Source organism: Leucopleurus acutus (assembly GCF_964270905.1).
Source record: "Leucopleurus acutus genome assembly, chromosome: 11".
Taxonomy (NCBI): domain Eukaryota; kingdom Metazoa; phylum Chordata; class Mammalia; order Artiodactyla; family Delphinidae; genus Leucopleurus; species Leucopleurus acutus.
In genome coordinates this window covers 46297734-46317151 of record NC_139152.1, presented here as the reverse complement: position 1 = coordinate 46317151, position 19418 = coordinate 46297734, and the positions used below count along the sequence as shown (strand labels likewise).

The 19418-nt window shown below is 46.2% G+C and overlaps 2 protein-coding genes across 3 annotated transcripts in view; one reads left to right on the top strand and one right to left on the bottom strand.

Moving 5' to 3' along the window:
- Positions 1–1353: 1353 nt before the first annotated feature.
- Positions 1354–11613, bottom strand: INHBC (inhibin subunit beta C). Its single transcript, XM_082849728.1, has 2 exons — positions 11108–11613; positions 1354–3357 (listed from the first exon to the last, which is right to left on the bottom strand). Exons 1-2 carry the CDS (start codon positions 11418–11420, stop codon positions 2612–2614), a joined length of 1059 nt encoding a protein of 352 aa, XP_082705854.1. The 5' UTR covers positions 11421–11613; the 3' UTR covers positions 1354–2611.
- Positions 11614–15221: 3608 nt separating this feature from the next.
- Positions 15222–19418, top strand: part of R3HDM2 (R3H domain containing 2) — a 149484-nt gene continuing 145287 nt past the window's right edge. Inside the window, exon 1 of one of the 2 annotated variants that reach the window (XM_082850402.1) lies at positions 15222–15276. The gene's annotated coding sequence lies outside the window, so the exon portion shown is untranslated. Of the gene's footprint in view, positions 15277–15587; positions 15856–19418 lie in introns of those variants that run through there. The other variant, XM_082850403.1, reaches the window with a different exon arrangement.

Sequence of the window (19418 nt, the reverse complement as noted above, 5' to 3'; positions counted from 1 at the left end):
CCCAGCCATCTGCCTCCCAGGCCCGCCCTACCACCAACCTGGTTGGGGGCTGGGGGGTAGCGACAGGCTTGAGGGTGGGTAAGGAAGTAGAATGAGGGTGGGTAAGGAAGTAGAAGGAGCCTGAGCGATTATCTTGCCCGAAAGAGAAAAGCCTGACCAAGTCTAGAGTTAGGGGCCAGGGAGCTCCGGAAGAAAAGGTTTGGAAGAAGACAATTCCACTCCTCCTTTTTGTCAAAGACAGAGCCAAAAAGGAAAAGGAATAATACTGATCCTTCTAAATTTAGTTTATTTTAAAATTTGCTATTTTGTTCATCTTGTATTTTTTTGCATTGAGTTTGATTTTTTAAAATATTGCATTAAGATCCTATTTATCTTGACTGATGAATTTTTTGGCATCCCCTTAAAATTCTGCCCCCAAGGCAAGAGCCTCATTTCTCCTCACCTTAGTCTTGGCCCTGGGGACTGAAGCTATAGTTGGAGGGAGGGAGGTTAGATCTGGGGGACGGGTGGATTGGGGGTGGGAGACAGCGGTGGAAGGGGGAGGCAGAGCCACCAGAAGACTTCCTTAGATTCTCTGCTTAGATGAAGATTTCCTCAAGTCAAAGTTGGGATAACTTCCATGAGTTTGGTCCTGAAGCCCCACAGCTCAGATTTGCAGCCCCCCAGGAGGTCTCTTTCAGACTTTCTCCTTTTAGGGTTCCATTTCCAAGGACCTCAGACCTAGATAGGAGGGGGTTATATGCTGAGCAAACACTGACATCACGTTTCCCAAAGGACACATGGGTTTTGCGCAAACTCGGCCTTGGGCTGCAGACAATATTGACCCCATGGTTCAGGGCTGTCCAACCAAAGGGAGGAGATGGTGGGGGAAGAGGGCAAAGGTCTAGAGAGGACCCAATCTCAGAGCAAATGCCCCCCTCTCCTCACCCCAGGCCTTCCTTTTCTTCTCCTTGTCCCACTCAAATGGCCCTTGGCCAGTTCCAGCTTCCAGACAGGACTCCTGGCTGGAGCCCTGGGGGTGAGTGAAGGGAAGGCAGCCAGCTGGGAGCCATGCCTCTGCCTCCCCCCATGTGTGTGCCCTCAGGGTGTCACCTACTTGCTGACTGAGCAGTGATCTGTCTCATTTCTTGGAGCGAGGACAGAGAGAGGAGAGGGGCAGGTAAAACCCAGGTCTTTATTAGCCATAAGACAAGCAAAGATGGTTCTGGGAGGGAGGAGGGGGACTAAGAAAGAAGAGGAAGCAGCCTGGCGAAGGAAGAGTCATGATGTGTGGGATGGACGTAATAGCTCGGCCCTAAGGAGGCTGTGAGGAGAGAAAAGTGGGCAGGGCAGGCAGGCTCTGTGTCATCTGGGGTGTCAGTCAGGGTCCTGGCAGGACATAAAAGACCCACTCAGCTGTCTGTGTTTGCATCACTAAGAAGACTTAATGAAGGACTTCTTTACAGAGGTATGAGCAGGGTTAAGGGAACCAAGGAGGGATATTGAAGCACCCAGGGACCGGCAAGAATGGAAAGCCATTATAAGCCCATAGCATGGAAGCAGTGAGATCAGAACTTAGGCAGAGCCGGAGCCATGGAGGGGGTGGGGAGCTAGACAGGAGCTGTAGGGACATGGACGCAGCCACAGTCACACAGAACCATGGAACCTAGGCAGAAGGAGGAGGAATAAGAAACACCCTGACCTCTGTCTCCTCCTATCCTTTGATCTTCTGCCTCTGTCTCCTCTTAGTCAAACTCAGCAGGAAGCCAGAGGCCAAGGGAACTCAGGAGTCAGACCCCAAGGGTACGGAGCAGGACGGAGAAGGACAAAGAGTGGATGAGAGTGTGCCAAGAGAGCCTTTAGCAGCCCATTGGGCAAGTGAGAGGAAAAGGGCTCAAGACATGGAGAGGATCGAATGTTTGGTGAATCTAAGGAAGGGCCTCTCTGGAGATCCAGAAAAGCAGAGGAAGGGGCTGGGTCAACTCATCCTGGAGTGGGGGACATTGAGTAGAAGGGGCAGGGATGCATAGTGGGTTGTGGGCTGGATTAAAGTTGGGCTATGGAGGGCTTCCCTGGTGGCACAGTGGTTGAGAGTCCGCCTGCCAGTGCAGGGGACACGGGTTCGTGCCCTGGTCCGGGAAGATCCCACATGCCGCGGAGCGGCTGGGCCCGTGAGCCATGGCCGCTGAGCCTGCGCGTCCGGAGCCTGTGCTCCGCAACGGGAGAGGCCACAACATTGAGAGGCCCGCGTACCGCAAAAAAAAAAAAAAAAAAAAAAGAAAAAGTTGGGCTATGTGTATCTGTCTGGGAACCAGATGGCACTGCTCATGGTTGGAGGTGGCTGAGAGTCCCTAGGTTGGTGGTTGAGCACGTGGAGCTTGCTGGAGGGACTGTACTCTGGGAGAGGGGCTGGTCGTTGTGAAGATGGTACAGTGACTCTCCTTAGATGACAGTGCTTTGATGAAGATCTCCTCACGTCAAAGTTGGGATAATTCTCATAAGTTGCTCAGGAAGAGGGAGTCCATCTTCTGGAGAGAGGCAGTAACGGGGCCACCCCCTCCTCTCAAGGAAGAGCGCCTCCGTCAGGGCATGTTTGCCTACCCCACCTCGGGCTGCTGGTACCACACACAGACTAACTGCACCCACACGCCTCTACCACCATGTCAGGTATGTCAGTCTTGACAATGTTGCTGTTCCTGTCATAGTAGAGCAGAGACAGGGGGCGCCGGGCAGTGGGCACGCAGCATGACCCCCCTCCGGCAGTGCCCGCAGCGGTGTTGGCCTTGAGAAGATTGAGCACCGCGGTGTGAAAGGAGGCGGCAATGCCAGGCATGCCTGCCACGTGCAGGGGGCACTGCCCTGTGCAGAAGTTCATTGCGTAGCCCTCAGGCTGGATGATCCAGTCGTGCCAGCCAATCTCACGGAAGTCCACAAAGAACTCTTGTCGACAGCACATCCTGGACCTACCCTGGCAGTCGATGCCTCGCCGGCGAATGCGGTGCTTGCCCCCAACTCTTACACGGGCTGTCACAAAAGGCCTATGGGCAGCCCCACCCAGGATGACTGGGCTCCAGGCTACTTGGCCTTCAGGGACCAGCTCCAGGATCAGGTGCCCCTGACTGCAGGCAGCCTGAGCTTCAGGCCCCAGGAGGAGCTGGTGCCAACCACTGTCATCCACCTCCAGCAGGTGCTGAGTGGCCAAGGTGAGGTTGGTGGCACGTGGGCTGAGCACGAGGACCCTCACCTTCAAAGTCCACGTGGTATTGGGAGGGAGCTGCACAAAGAACATGAGGCTGGCCTGCTGGACCTCCAGGCCGCCAACAGTTCTATCAGAGGAGAAGTGGAAATCAAGACGAATCTGGTCGATGCTGGAGAGACCTGTGGATACAAGAAGCCCCAGTCAGTGTGGCTTTCTGAGTCAATTCTACCAACTACATATCTATTCTCAGCATGCTTGAATTCCCTTTGTTCTTTCTCGACCACACTGTTGGCATTAACTACCCCTTCCTTCTTAAAAATCTTTTCTCTCTTGGTTTCCATGACACAACTCTCATGATTCTTCCTTGATTTTCTTTGCTGGCTTTTCTTTCTCTCACCATCCCTCCATCCCTCCAATGCAAGAGTTCTCCAGGGTCTGTCCTTAACCTTCATTTCCTTTTTTTTTTTTTGCCGTGCAGCATGTAGGATCTTAGTTCCCCGACCAGGGATAGAACCTGTGACCCCTGAGGTGGAAGCGAGGAGTCCTAACCACTGGACCGCCAGGGAAGTCCCATTTCCTCTTACTCTACACTGAGAGGAGCTCTGACCCACAATCACAGTCAGCCAACACAAATTTTGTGCTGGTGATTCCCAAGTCTGTATGTCCAGTCCAGATCATTTTGCACCTTGGGAATCACCAAGCTTCACGCCTAAACTTCTAACTGCTTAATTTTGCCACGTCCTGCCAGCATATTAAAATCAATTTATCCCAAGTAGAAATCATTATTTCCTCCCTATGTACCTCTCTTTCCGTTCTTAGAACTGGTGGCATCATTACCTTCCTTATCACCTTTAGAAACTCCCCACATCCAGTTCCTCATCACAGTGGTTCTAACGGCTATGCATTTCTTCCTGTACCAGTTACTGTTGCCCAGTTTCCCCTCTTCATCCCTCACCTGACCTATTGAAACACATTAACTGGGTTTCTGTTCCCTCCACTCCTGCTCTTGTCAGGATCACTAACACCTTCCACATTGCCAAATCCAATGGTTTCATCTCTTTATGTTCGTCTTACCTGACCTCTAAGCAGGTAAGATGACACAGTTAACCATCCCTTCCTTCTAGAAATACTTCCTTCTCTTGGCTTTCATGACTCTGGCCACTCCATCTTGGTCTCTTTTGCTGACAGCTCCTCTTCCTCTGCCTGACCTCTAAATGTTGGAGGTCCTAAGCTCCCTTCTCTTCTCTATCTATACTCTTTCCCAGAAAGAACCCATCAATTCCCCTGGCTTTCAATTTCATCTATATGCTGATGACTCCCAGATATCTATATCCATGGCCCTGAGCCTAGGCTTGTGTATCCAGCTGCTGATCTGATATTCCACTTGGATATCCAATGCTATCTCAGACTTTTCATGTTCAGAGAAGAACTCTAGATTTATCCCCTGCAACCCAAATCTGTTCCTTCTTCAATCTTCCCCTTCCCTGTAAATGCACTGCTCAAACCAAGTCTTGCTTGCTGTTATTCCCTTCTTTGAAATTATCTGCAGACCTGTCAACTCTATCTCCAGTTCATAATATAATTTCACTTATCCCCACCTCCTCTACCATACATTAGTTCAACCTGCAATCATCTTTTTCTTGAACTATGGCAATAGCTTGCCAAGTGGTCCACTCTTGCACCCAAAACCATTCTTCACATATCAGCCAGAGTGACCTCTTTTTTTTTGCTGTGCCTCATGGCCTGTCGGATCTTAGTTCCCCAACCAGGGATCGAACCAGTGCCCACTGCAGTGGAAGCGCAGAGTCTTAACCACTGGACCGCCAGGGAGGTCCCAGAGTGATCTTTTTATAACATAAATCTGATCAGCTTAATCCTCTCAAGCTTAAAACCCTTCAAAGGCTCCCCATTGCTATTTGAATGGAATAAAAGCTAAACCCCTTAACATAGGAAACACGTATGATTAGGCATTCTGCCATTTAATGACTATAGTCTACCTATACTGGCTTTCTTCTGTTCCTTGAACTCACCAAACATGGATCCGCCTCATGGCCTTTGCACTTGCTATTTCCCCTGCCTAGAATATCTTTCCAAGCTCTTTGAATGACTGGCTCCTTTTTGGCATTCAGCGCAAATTCACCTCTTCAGAGAGGCTTCCCAGACTAACTTAGCTAAAGCAGCCTTCAACTCTACCCTCATGTCTTTAATACATTGTCCTGCTTAATTGTCTTTATAGCCACTATCACTCTTTGTAATCATCTTGGTTTTTTGTTCATTTGCTTCTCCTCCCCTCCCCTTCTACCCCTCTCTGCTCCCAGCTAGAATGTAAACTCCATGAAGGTAGAGACTGTGCCTGTATGGTTTACCACTGTATCCCTAGTACCTAGTACATAATAGGCATTCAGTTAACATTTGGTGAGTGAATGGTCTTTCATTCTTTAATTCTTATTTTACACTGATATAAGAATTATTTTCCAAAAAGGCTAGATCATAAAATTCATGGTTTCAAAAAACCTATTGATGAATAAAGCCAAACTCTTTTTTGGGGGGGCCTCTCACTGTTGTGGCCTCTCCCGTTGCAGAGCCCAGGCTCTGGACGCACAGGCTCAGTGGCCATGGCTCACAGGCCCAGCCGCGGAAGATCGGGGCACGAACCCGTGTCGGCCGCATTGGCAGGCGGACTCTCAACCACTGCGCCACCAGGGAAGCCCAAAGCTAAACTCTTTTAGGAGGCAATTAAATGTCATTATGCTTTGGCCTTAGCAACCCTTATTTATTTATTTATTTTAAGTAAAGGATGCTTTATTGTGGGAATGCCACTGATACTCTCATGGGCATAAAAGAGCAGAAAATAAAGTTCATCTAGACTTGGTGTGAATTGTAAGGTCTGGAATAAGGTTGCCCTTGACAGCTCTCAGAGCCAACGAAATCTCTCTCATCTCACTCTCCCTATGTAAGTCTACTCCATTCTTCTCTTTCTGTGGATCAACCTCTTTTGTTTCCCTGTCACCTTCCTCAGGTCCCAAAACGGTGGCCCTAGCTCCTGAGTCTACAGAACCTTTAACTTAGCTCTTCCTAGCTAAGTGAACTGATCTTTCAGTGTTCCAACTCCAAAATCCTAAAAGAAGAGTCTGATTGACCCAGCTAATCTTTTCTTGCTAGGTCACTAGCACCTAACATTTAGAACCTCATAAGTCACCCCAGTTATGGTAGGCAGACACAGGACCAGCAGGGGCTGTGATAGACCATTACAGTGTTGACCCCCAGGGAACAACACCTCCCAATATTCATGGTCTTGTGCAGTCCCTTCCCATATTAATTCTGGGCTTGGCGTGTGACTTGATTTGGCCAATGAGATGTAAGCAAGCATGACGCAAGCAGAAACTTAGTAAGTACTTACACTTTGAGGTAGGAAAACTTTAATGCTTTAAAGAAACTTGGGCTAGACTACTGAATGATGAGAAGTCATATGGAGAGAGACTTTGGAGAGACAATCTTAGATGTTCTAGCCCCATCTGAGTTCCTAGCTGAACACAGTTGCTTGAATGAACTCAGTTACACCACATGGAGTGAGAGAACTGTCCAGAATAAGTCCAGTCAAATTACAAAATCACAGAAACTATTGAATTTTTTTGTTTTAAGACTCAATGTTTGAGCTGATTTGCCATATTAATGGATAACTAAAACAGAAATTAGTATCAGAAGTGGGGTACTCCATAGCAAAGACCTAAAATACCTAGCATTGGCTTTGGGACTGGGTGACAGCCAGAGGATGGAAGGACAGCAGGGAGACTGTTAGTGAAGTCTGGAAGGACAGTGAGGAAATTGCTACTGGAAGCTGGACAATGGGAAACCTGTGTTATGTATTGGCTATTGTCTCTGGTAACTGGAAGCTAGAAACGGTAACTAACAGAATTGTGCATTTAGCTAAAGATATTTCCAGGCAGAATGCTGAAAGCGCCATTTGGTTTATTTTAGCTGCCTATGATAAGGCGTTTCAGGAGTGAGATGAACTAAAGAACGAACTGTTCAATTTTCAAGCAGAATTTAGAGAAAACATTTCCAATAGGACTTGCTAGATGGAACAATAAAATATTTTTTTTCATCCCTCAACTCTCTATCTGGCAAAAAGTTTATCAAACTAAGAAATGGTCTCAGGGCAAAACCCAAATCCAGGGCACTGCCAGTAAAACATAGTTTCAGAGCGAAGATCAAAATAATAAAGGGGGAACTGTAAGACCCTTTGTTAAGATCTAACATCTTTGTTAAGATCTAAAATGTAAGATGTTCTGTAGACCCTCTCAACTAGACAGAGGGCTTCTCAGAATCTTAAGAGTGTTATCCCACTTGTAAGAGGGTATCCTGACTTGTAACCTAAAGACGAGGGTCTGTCTTGATGAGAGTGGAGTGCCTTTTGTCTGAGTCAGTAGACTGTAATTTATCATTTAGAAGGCTCACAGAGTGTTAAAGAGAATTTTAATAGTGAAAGCGGCACCAGTTGGGACTAAAAGGGACAGAGATGATTCAAAATGAAAAGAAGTCTCCGGGCTCCCAACTTCTTTGGGCAGCATGCAGGCCGAGAAAACTACTTATCCGCAAACACAGGTGATTTCCTATTTAAAAGGAAAGACATCTCAGAGGGTGGCACGAAGAGCTGAGAGAATGAATCTAGAAGTCTAGGGGAGCAATGGTAGGCTCTCCTTAAGAGGAGAGGAAAATCCTACCAGTGGGCAGAACCAGGCCCTAACCAAAGGAATTCTGGATTTGGGGTAGACTGAGATATGTGCCTGGCTGGATGTCAGAATTTTCATGGACCAGTGACTGCTCTGCGTCTCCCTTCCCCGTCCGCCATTTGGAACAAAAGTATCTATTTATTCCGTCCCTGAATCAGCATTGTGTGTTAGGTATGTGGGAGGCAGATAACTTGAATTTGTAGGTCGTAGGCAGTGTTGTGTTGGTAAATATTTCACAACTGGATTCCAGAGGGGGAAAAAAAAGGCCCTGATTTGTAGTTTGCCAATTTCTGCGGTATAAATTCTCCCATCCCGGCCAATTTCAAACTATCAATGTGATGCCATTGGATGCACAGTTGGGAGATGTTCACCATCAGCTCTCATGAGTCAGTATGAGCCAGCTTCAGGACACCATTGAAGGCTCCTACCCTAGTTTCCCCAGGGCCCCAGCTCTCTCTCTCTTCATACCTCCAGCAAGAACAATTCTCAGATCTTTCTTTCACACGATGGTGGAGATGATAGCTTAAATTGGAATGAAAACTTCAAACTGAAATATTTAAATGTAAAAGATAGAATCCAGGCATCATTCTCACCTCCAAGTTCATTTCAGGTCACGGCCCCTGCAGCCTAAATGTTGTATTCATTCATTGATTAGCAAATATGTGGAAAGTATATAGACTTTGAAGTCAGAGAGAACTGTGTTTGAATTCTGCCCCTTGTAAGCTGTATGACCTTGACCATGTAAATTATCTTCGAGTCTCAGTTTCTGCATTCTTAAGATGGGAATGATAAAGTCTACTTTATGGAGTGATTGTAAGGATGAACTGAGAGGAGGCAGGTACACTAAATACCTGGTAACTGTTGTTACTGTCACAATGTGCCAGGAAACTGGGCTAAGTATCAGGGATACAAAGGTGAAAAAAAAAAACCAACCAGGATTTTGGTGTTCACGGTCATTTGTCCACCTTGTGCTCATCCACTCCAGACTACTTTTTAACTCTAAATGCAGTCCGTTTCTTTACACTTTTACTCATGTTTTTCCATTTAGGATGTTGTTTACCATTTTCTACCCACTGAAGTCAAACTTACTCTACAATGCCAGCCAATTTGCAAACTTCTTCTGAAAGACTTCCCTGACTTACCAGGTCCCAGTGAATTACTTCTGGCCCATTAAGCACTTGTGCCCTCATCTAGCATTTATTTCACTCTGCCTTATATTCTAAGTAATTTATTCCCAGCAGCAACAACTAAACCCCTCATGGGCAGGAGCTGAGTTTTCTACTTTCAGTTCCCTCCCACCTTATCCTTTCTAAGTACATTACCTGTATTAGCTCACTTAATTCTCTCAACTATCCTCTCATTATCTCTGTTTTGCAAATGAGAAAACTGACTATTAACAACCCAGGACACATAGTAATAAGTGGCTGAGCAGGGAGTTGAGCCCAGTTTATCTGGCTCCAGAGTTTGTGTTCTTAATCATAAGCAGAAACCCCCTTTTTTTTTTTTTTTTTTTTGCGGTACGTGGGCCTCTCACTGTTGTGGCCTCTCCTGTTGCGGAGCACAGGCTCCGGATGCGCAGGCTCAGCAGCTATGACTCACGGGCCCAGCTGCTCTGCGGCATGTGGGATCTTCCCGGACCCAGGCACGAACCTGTGTCCCCTGCATCAGCAGGCAGACTCTCAACCAATGCGCCACCAGGGAAGCCCAGAAACCCCCTTTTGAACTAGAATAGGGTCTCATCCATCACTGGGGACTCTAGACATGGTCGAGCTGAACTACAGAATGGTTTAGCTGTTTATTGAGCATCTACTATGTTTGCAAGAGGCAGAGTGGTAGAGTGGTCAAGGTCATGGATTCCAGACCCAGGCTGTCTGGCTGTACCACCTACTGGTCATGTGACCTTGAGCTAGTTACTTAACCTCTTTGTGCCTCAGTTTCATCACCTCTAAAATGGGGTAACAATAGTATTTGCCTCACTGGCTTGTTGTGAGGCTCTCAAGGAGTTAGTATATTTAAAAGGCTTAGAACACAGTAAACACTATATAAGTGTTATCTATTTCTACTATACACTAGCCTCTGATGATAAGGTGAGGAATAAATGACAGTTCCTGACCTCAAGGGGTTGCATTCTATGGGAAGACAGACTTCATAGAAAACCTGGAAACAGGCAATTCCTTGACCATTATCCAGGTTCAGGGTGAGCATGTGGGGGCCACCAGAGAGTGAGCCCCTCACCTTCAGGTCAGGGTGGGTTTTATCAGGATGGGAGTGTTAGATCTTGAAGGGAGTAGATGCTGACCAAGGGAAAGGGGCCAGGAATGGGAAAGGCCTTCTAAACCTAAGAGAGAAGAACTTGCAAGAAGCTCAGAGGCCAGAGAGATCACTTGTTTGTGTTCTGGTTCTCAGATCCTGTCTCTGAATTCTGTCTCTTTTTTTGGGGGGGCCGCGCCTCACAGCTTGTGGGATCTTAGTTCTCCGACTAGGGATTGAACCTGGCACTGCCCACGGCAGTGAGAGTGTGGAGTCCTAATGACTGGCCCACCAGGGAATTCCCCTGTCTCTGAATTCTTGATCTTCTTTCCAGCTGCCCACTAAATTCTCTAACCCCTCTGCCCTCTATGGAAGGAACTTTCTCGTCTTTATCCTCTATCCTTTAAATACCTTTCTGAGTCCCATTTTGGCCCTGTTCTCACGCGGGAACCCGAGGTAATCAAGGCAAGAGGACAGGAGTAGGGTGGAGAGGTATTGTAATGCCAGCGTTTTACTTTTCTCCCTTTTACCCAAATGATGTATCTGGGGGAGTGGGGTACAGAGAGGCTGGATCCCAGGGCCAGAGGGAGGACAGACTCTCTAGCTCCCAGACCCTGGTCCAAGCCCAGGAAGTGTCTGGGCTCACATCATAGTCTGTGGAAGTGTGTGGGCCTGCAGATAGAGGAGCCATGGGAGATAGGGGCAGGCAGTCTCAAAAGAAATGAAACGTACCCACTTCCCAGGTGCCCATTGGTCAAGTCTAAACTACAAAGAGAGAGCCTGGCGGTGGGGGTGTGGGGGGAGCCTGGGATTGGGAGATTACATGCTGTGGGAGGCAAGAGTTGGGATGGTTTTGGGGAAAAAGTCAGGCGTTAGATTGGGGAGGAAGTTTTTCCCTTCCTTAAGAGATCGGGTTTGGGGGAAGATCTACAGACCAAGAACCCACCTGTCTCAGCAAAGCTGATGATGTCATACTCCTGTCCCCTGTCTGCTTCTGGAAGCGCCCCTTGTGGGGACCCATGGAGGCGCTGCAGCGCAGTCCTCAGAGCAGCTCGGGACACAGGCCGGCTCAGTGTCGGGCGCTGGCTGAGGTGCAGCTTGTCCAAGATGCTTCTCTTGGCCAGATTAAGAAGCAGCTCCCGCTGGCTTTCCAGGTCCAAGGCGGGCCCCCCACATGCCAGGCACTGACTGTCAGCTCTGGGAGTGGCCACTGCGTCTGGAGCCAGGAACAGGAAGGCCAGGAGCAATGAGGAGGTCATTGCTGGGGGAGGCCTTCCTTGAGCAACACAGTTGAGATAGAGCCGCAAACCCCGGGGCTCAGGGTCTCCACAGCTGTGGTCTCAGCTCCCTCCCAGCCGCCAGGGGCCCCGGAAGGAGAGTGTGTCCAGCTGGCATTACTCCTGGTTGCAGGATATAGAGCAGTCAAACATCCAACTTGAGAGATGAAGCCAGTTACAGGTAGAACTTGGCAGAAGCCATATAGTCAGTGAAACTACAGAGTGGGGGATGTGAGGGGAGGTTGGTTTGTTTGGGGAAAGAAATGTCCCTGGGCCAACTTTGGGAGATAGTGGGTTACCCATGTTAGCTTCCAGGCCTGGGAACAAAGGTTAGAGATGAAATTCCTCTTCAGATCAACAGCCTTGCTCCGAAGCCTGGCAGTGGGGGGTGGAGGTAGGGTGCGGAGATCAGAGGTTTTAAGATAGAATGTTAAAGAATGACTTTCAAACAAGAGGGGGGTCATTGGCAGGACACTTTTAGGTCATTGTCATGCAGGTTGTTGTTTTTTGTTTTTAATTTATTTTTGGCTGTGTTGGGTCTTCATTACTTGATTATGGGATGCTACCCCTAGGGGTGTTATATGATATACAGTATACGTACCATTTTACCTTTCTTTTTCTTTTCTTTTGGCCGTGCTGCGCGTCTTGCGGGACCTTCCCCTCGGCTTGTGGGATCTTAGTTCCTCGACCAGGCATTGAAACTGGGCCCTCGGCAGTGAAAGCGCAGAGTCGTAACCACCGGACCACCAGGGAATTCTCCATTTTTCCTTTCTAAAAGTTGAAAATTTCTGAATTCTGAAACGTGTCTGGCCCTATGGATTTTTAATGTGTAATTATAGATCTGTAATGATTATCTGAGAGTTTTGAGATTTAAATAATTTTGTAAAGCGCTTTACGGTGGCTGGAACAGAGTTAAGTGGCTTAATAAAAGTATATTATTATTCTTGTTACATAGGTTTGTTTGCGGGCCAGAGTACCCTCACCTCTAGATGTGCTGAACAAATTCTGCCAATATTTGCCCTTCTGGACTCTCCTTTCTTAGAGGCCATACCCCCAATCACCATCTGTAGTGCAGTTACTTAACTCATCTCTGCTGCTTACCACTATATTCCTAGCATTGCACATAGGACCTACAATATAATATAAGTGTTTAAAACATATTTATTGAGTGAATAAGTTCTAGAATACAGGCTTACAGGCTGGTTATAAGAAGTTACACTCAGGTCACCTTGATTGTATTTTTGTGTGTCACAGTTTCTTAGCTCTCTTCAACAAGGGCTGATCTTTTTTCTTTTTTTCTGCCGAGTGGCATGTGGGATCTTAGTTCCCCAATGAGGGATCGAACCAGAGCCCCCTGCATTGGAAGCACAGAGTCTTAACCACTGGACCGCCAGGGAAGCCCGTCTTTTTTTTTAAGCACTGTGATAGAAGTAGATTTATTATTCAGTTTCTAGTATAAATTTATTTATTTATAACATAGGGGTTTTATTGAGATATAATTCACAGAACATAACATTCACCCTTTAGAGTATATAATTCAGCGGTTTTTATACATTCACAGAGTTGTGCAACCATCACCACTAAGAATATTTTCATGATCCCCAAAAGAAACTCTGTACCTATTAGTAGTCACTGTCTAATAGTTTCCCAGCCTACAGGGACTGATCTTATATCTAACATTTTAATATTCCTAATTTCATTCATGGATATAACCTTATCTTGAGGTTGGGGGAGGTAGTTATACTGCTATTTGTTTCATGTCTTAACTACAGTACGTAGTTCCCAGACCCCCTCACATCTGAAGACTTCAGTTGCTCCCCTTCTCCCTGGCAAATAGTTGGGGAATAAGAGGTTAGCAAAAGCGGGGGAAACAGAGGAGGGCTTCTCTTAGGTCTGGATGCCTCATGTTTCTGCCTTAGCTGTTCTTCAGTTACTGCATTTGTCCCTAAAAGACCCAACTGTTTCACTCTGCATTATGACACACAGGTCCTTTGAAACCTGCCCTTTCCAGTTACATTTCTAATAATGCAGTGATTGAGAGCAGGCTTCGAAGATAAACTGTCTCAGTTCAAAATCTGGGACTTTGGTGCCTCAGGGTTCCTTATCTTACAAAATGAGCATAACAGTAATACCTATTGTTTTGAGGATTAAACAGAAATAATAGATGTAGAATGCTACATATTCTATATACATACATACATAACACAAATATTAGCCATTATTTCCTCCTGGCTGTCATTGTCTCCTGCCTCCAACTTGAAAACCTAAAACTTCCTGATTCTTGAAGGAAAGGAGAAGTTCTTACCTCTATGACCTTTCTGGAATCTTCGTTCTTGCCTTTCTGATGAACTCCTACTTATATTCTTCAAGGTTAACTGAAATTTCACCTTTAGCTTCTCTGTAGCCTACTCAATCTCTCTTACATCTAGGAACTAATTGCTCCTGCTTGTGTTTCCATAGCACATTGAACACCTCTCTATTATAGCACTTACATTATACTATAATTTTTTTGTTTCCTACTGCAGTTCCTGTCACATAGTAAATATATAATGCTTAAATAGTTAATACAATGTATTAATACATTGTATTACTATTTAATACAATGCTTCTTTGAGGGAGTTGGTCAAGAAACGATGCAAATACATGTAATTAGTAGTTAGATTGATTCTGCCTAGAATGGTCAGTGTGGGGAGGTTGCAAATTTTTCTCTTTTTTTTTTAACATCTTTATTGGAGTATAATTGCTTTACAATGGTGTGTGAGTTTCTGCTTTGTAACAAAGTGAATCAGCTATACATATACATATATCCCCATATCTCCTCCCTCTTGCGACTCCCTCCCACCCTCCCTATCCCACCCCTCTAGGTGGTCACAAAGCACAGAGGTGATCTCCTTGTGCTATGCTGCTGCTTCCCACTAGCTATCTATTTTACATTTGGTAGTGTATATATGTCCTTGCCACTCTCTCACTTCGTCAGGGAGGTTGCAAATTTAAGATGACTTTTTAAAAAAGAACTGTAGGTTAGAGGGTGGTGGCGGGAAGAAGTGATTTTAAATAGGATGTACTTAAACCTACTTTATTTAGAGTTAAATTTTTACATCTGGAAAAAATGGACATTTACCTACCACATGATCTTTATCCATTTATACCACAAATATTTACTGCATATATGCTGTTTCGGGAGCAGGAGTCACTGTCCTAAGTGAAAGGCTACTTTGAAAGTGCTCTGTAAACTTAAATTACAGTTATTAGTATTATGTTTAAATCAAGGGTGAATCTGACAGGCTTGATGGGCTTCAGGTGACCTGAGGGTCGCAGTGGATCTGTATTGGCGGCTGAAGACCCAGGTAACGCGGGGGCGACAGAGAAAGCGCGTGTGTTGGACAGGACAGCGTGTGCGTGCGGGCTGGGGAAGTGCGTGAGTAGGCAAGGGGCGTCTGCAGGCGTGGAGACAGGCACAGGAAGCAGGGACGCTCCGGGCGCAAGACGCGGTGACGATTACGCCGGACGTGGTGACGTAGCGCGCAGGCCGCAGCGGGGGGCGGACTCTGGGCCTTTCTTCCCCTTCTGATTTTCCCCCTCCCCCCTTTTCTCCCTTTCCGGGTTTGGTTCCCCCCTTTTCTCCCCCTCTTCCCCCTCCTTCCCAAGCCCCTTTCCCCTCCCCCGCCCCAGTCCCCCCTACTCCCCCGCCCTGGGCCCCGGGGAAACCCCGGCCGAGAAGAGTCCGCCCCCAGAAGCGCGCCGCCGCCGGCCGTCGGGGCCGAGCCGCAGCCGAGCGGCCGTGAGCCCGGGCGGCGGGCGGAAACGCGGGCGCCCTCCCGGCTACGGCCCGCGTGAGGTGAGGCCACCTCCCGGCCAAGGGGGCGGGCAGCGCGGGCGGCCTGTGGGGAGGGGGCGTGGCGGCCGGGCGGGCGGAGGCCCCCGGTCTGGGTCCCCGCGCTGGCACTTCACGGACCCGCGGGCTGTGGGTCAGGGCCCGAGCTTCCCGTGAAGGACGGCCCCGAGGCCAGAGACGCCCCAAGTGTGTTCGGGGAGCTCAGGCGAGAAGCGAGGGGCGCGGGGCGGAGGGTGTGGGGCTGGCGCCACCTGTGGCCTGTGCGGTGGGACCTAAAAACTGTTGCGCCCTTGTGGTGCTCGGGGGTGACTAGCTCCATGTGTTTCTTGGGTCTCCGTTTTCCTTTGAGCCTTGGAAAAATGGGAGGGAAAGGTGTTGGAGTGTTTCAGATTATGCTGGTGTCCGAGTTCATTACAGGGACAGAGATTTGAGTTGGAACGCACAGGGAGATGGTTCTGGAGCTTAAAAGTTGGGCCTACGCTAAGCTCGTAACTAACTCTTGAGGCTAGTTACTCTGAAAACTCTTCTCGATTTCGGTTACCTGTGGAACCCAAAATTTCAACGTTTGCGACCATTAGCCTAGTAAGTCTTCAGAATATTTATTCACCCGAAGTGAATTGTTCTTGGATAATGATGAGAAATGATCGAATAACAGTTCCAGAGGTTCATTAAATCAAAGAGGTGTGGGAAAATTTAAATTCAGCTCTCAGTTGGATGAATGTCCTTTTATATATATATTTTCAAATAGACAACCAAAATTGAGAAGCCTGAGCCCTGTGTTGGTAGGCAGCATGGAGACGGGAGGAGGGAGGTGACAGGTTCCACTTCAGGAATGTCACACATTCCTTGCCTTTTTATTGTATTTTTGGATAGTCAAATTGGCACTTGGATCAGTTGTTTGTGGCTCCTCTTTCTTCCTAATGCTTTTTTTTTCACCTCTCTTTTTATTTCTATTTTTCCCCCCTTTTTGGAGTCTGGGACATCAAAACTAAAACGGCTTAAATAGTGGTGGAAAGTGGTAGTAGTTAGTCCATTCAGTTCACTTTTAGTTGTAATTTTCCTCCCTGTTGCAGTTCTCCACAAAGTTGAGAGAACAGAGAATCTTTATTGAAGGTCTGATAACTGTCAGCGAAAATTGTATTTCAGAGTTTAAGTTCCAGTTTCGCGTCCACTCTAGGATCTACACTGTAGATCTTCAATTTAAAACAAAAATTTTAAAACTTGCACATATAAGAATAGGGTGCCTGATTTTTTTTAATTGAAAGAAGTCTGAAGAGGAGTTGGTTACCTTCCTCTATCAGAATAAAAATCAGAGACTTTACAGTCGTCTTTAAAGTCCAAGATATGTAGCAACCTCCCCCGACCACCACGCTGCAAACATGTTCACTGGTCTCCTCTCTGTTCCTTGAGTACATCAGGTACACTTCTGCCTCAGCAGCTGGCACTTGGATCTTCATGGATCACCTTTTCCGTGTAAAGCTGCATAGCCTTCTACCCTCACCTTCAGGGCTTTACTCAAATGTCACTCTAACAGTGACATTTCCTGGGCTATCTAAATTCCAAAGCCATTCCTCCACATATACTTAAATAAATTCCTATCCCATTTTGCTGTATATTCCTCCTTACCCCTTATCAACCTATAACATACTGTACATATTTAGTCTCCCGCATTAGAGTGTAAGTTTCATGAGGTTTAGATGGTCTTGTTTTGTTAGTTGCTGTATCCTCAGCCCTTAGTATAGCCCTTGATATGCAGTAGGTGCTCAACAAATTTATTGATTGAATAGGTAAAGAAGAGTTTCTTTTTTTAAAGATTTATTTATTTTATTTTTATTTTTGTCTGTGTCGAGTCCTAGTTGCGGCACGGGGTGGGGAATCTTTGTTGAGGTATGCGGGCTCTTGGTTGTGGTGTGTGGGCTTCTCTCTAGTTGTGGCGTGCGGGCTCCAGGGTGCGTGGGCTCTGTAGTTGTGGCGCACAGCTTCCAGAGTGTGTGGGCTCTAGTTGAGGCGTGCGAACTTGGTAGCTGTGGCACACAGGGTTAGTTGCCCCGTGGCATGTGAGATCTTAGTTCCCTGACCAGGGATACAAACCCGCGTCCCCTGTGTTGTAAGGCAGATTCTTTACCACTGAACCACCAGGGAAGTCCCCGAGAAGAGGAGTTTTATTCTTGAATTCTCTCATTGCCATAAATGAGAGACATGTATTTCCACTAGGATTTTGTAAGGCACTTACTGGAAGAACTTGAGATTTTTTTTTTGTCAGTTCTTGCCACGTTTCTGTTTTGACAGAAGTCTTGTGCTTTCAGGTCATTGAGTGAAAGCACTTTGAAGGCAGAGAGGATGGAGTGTGGTGTTGGTGGTCTCCGCGGAAGATTATCTCAGATTTCATGTGGCTAGAATTTTTACTGTTGCAGGCTCTTGCCTTGAGGTTTGTTCACATCCCTGATGAGACAAACATCACCATCCTTACCTCTTTGGCCTCAGAGAACTGAGTAGGCTGGTTCCACTTTGAATTTTTTAGTACACTGAAGACGTTAATATTTATGGTCTGGGCTGTATGGGTTAGATTTTTTTCCCCCATTCATGTGGAGACAGTTGAGCTTGAAAACTTGTAAGAATAGCTTTCTTTAACAATGGTGGAATGTTTGGTTTTGGGGAACATCTTATCCTTTTTTCTACCAATCCATTTGTGGGGTCGTTTTTAGCAACTAAATTATATTAAGTCTGAGGGTAAAAGGAGCAGGCCCCCTGAGTTGTGTGGTTTATCCCTCATTTATTTTTTCCTTTCTCATTTCTTAATTGGTATATTTGTTACCTTCATTGATCTTCTGGCTAGAGTGGCCTGGATGAGATTTCTCTTTGGGGCAGTCCCGGCAACTGTTCCAGCTTAGGAAGGCAAAGCAGGCGAGGTAGTGCTTTTAACACTTTGTAGGAATGCTGGTTGCAAAGCTAGGTTTTTGTTTAAACTTTTGCCAGGACATTGAAAGCTTCCAGGCCCATGAGAGAATGGTTTGAGTGGGAAGTGGGAGTGGGAGAATTGGGGAACTTGTATCTATTGGACTGGATCTGGTTCTGTTATTATTATTGTAAAAAGGTATATTCTCGTTTTGTGAATAATTTGTGACATAATTTTGGCACATTAATAAGGCTTCTACCTCATTTCTCTTGTCTCTTTTAAAATCCTTTCACGAAGTTTCTAGGAAGTCTTTCTCAGGACCCAGAGACATTCAAACATCTCTATGCCATTTTCTCACCTCTTAGAGATAAATACTGTACTGAGTACTGACAATGTTTCAGTACAGGTAATGGTTTCTGAATGATGCATTGCTTATTCCTCTCTTCATGAACTCAACGAAAGCTTTCAGGAAAAAGCAGATTTTGAGGAAGGGATAAAAAGTGTTGCATTTTTGTTACATGGTCCCAGGAAGTACAGAGGAGAGAATTTTGTGGAATTGTGTGTGTGTAGTTGTCTGTGTGTGTGTGTGTTTTGTTTTGTTTTGTTTCCCTATGCCTACTTGTAAGATGGGATAAAGGACTCTGAGTGGCCCTCTGTGGAATGTGCTGCCAACTTACAAGTAGGAAAAATAAGTGGACTCATGGCTTGAATATGTGTGCATGAATACAGTTGGTGGGTCTAATTTTAGAGATATTCTTCATACACAGTGGCTTTAGTATTTTCCTCCAGCTGTATCCTTTTCACTGTCTGTAGAAAATATGCCACTTAATTGTCTTTTAGTGGTTACCTTTCGTTCTTACCATGATTGTCACTTTAGCAGTGTAGCGCTTGTTCCATCTCTCCAATAAAGTTACTCTGTCCATTCCTTCTTAAGTTTGAGTTTATTTCTGAAAACAGATATAGATAGGAAAGATTTCTTAACCTTGATCTGTTTTAACTCCTCTTTGAGTTCCCTTAGATTTCCTTAGTGTGTATCTGTTTTCTCTAACACTTAAAAAAAATTGGTGTTGAAAGCCCTAATTACAATAATCTGCAGTGGTTTCATCATTTTTACTTAGGCGGTATGAAAGGAAAGATTCTGGGATGTTTCCTAAATCCAGGTGTTCTTTTTGCTTTTCTTCTTTTTTTTTTTTTAATATTTATTTATTTGGCTGCACTGGGTCTCAGGTGCGGCATGTGGGAACTTTGT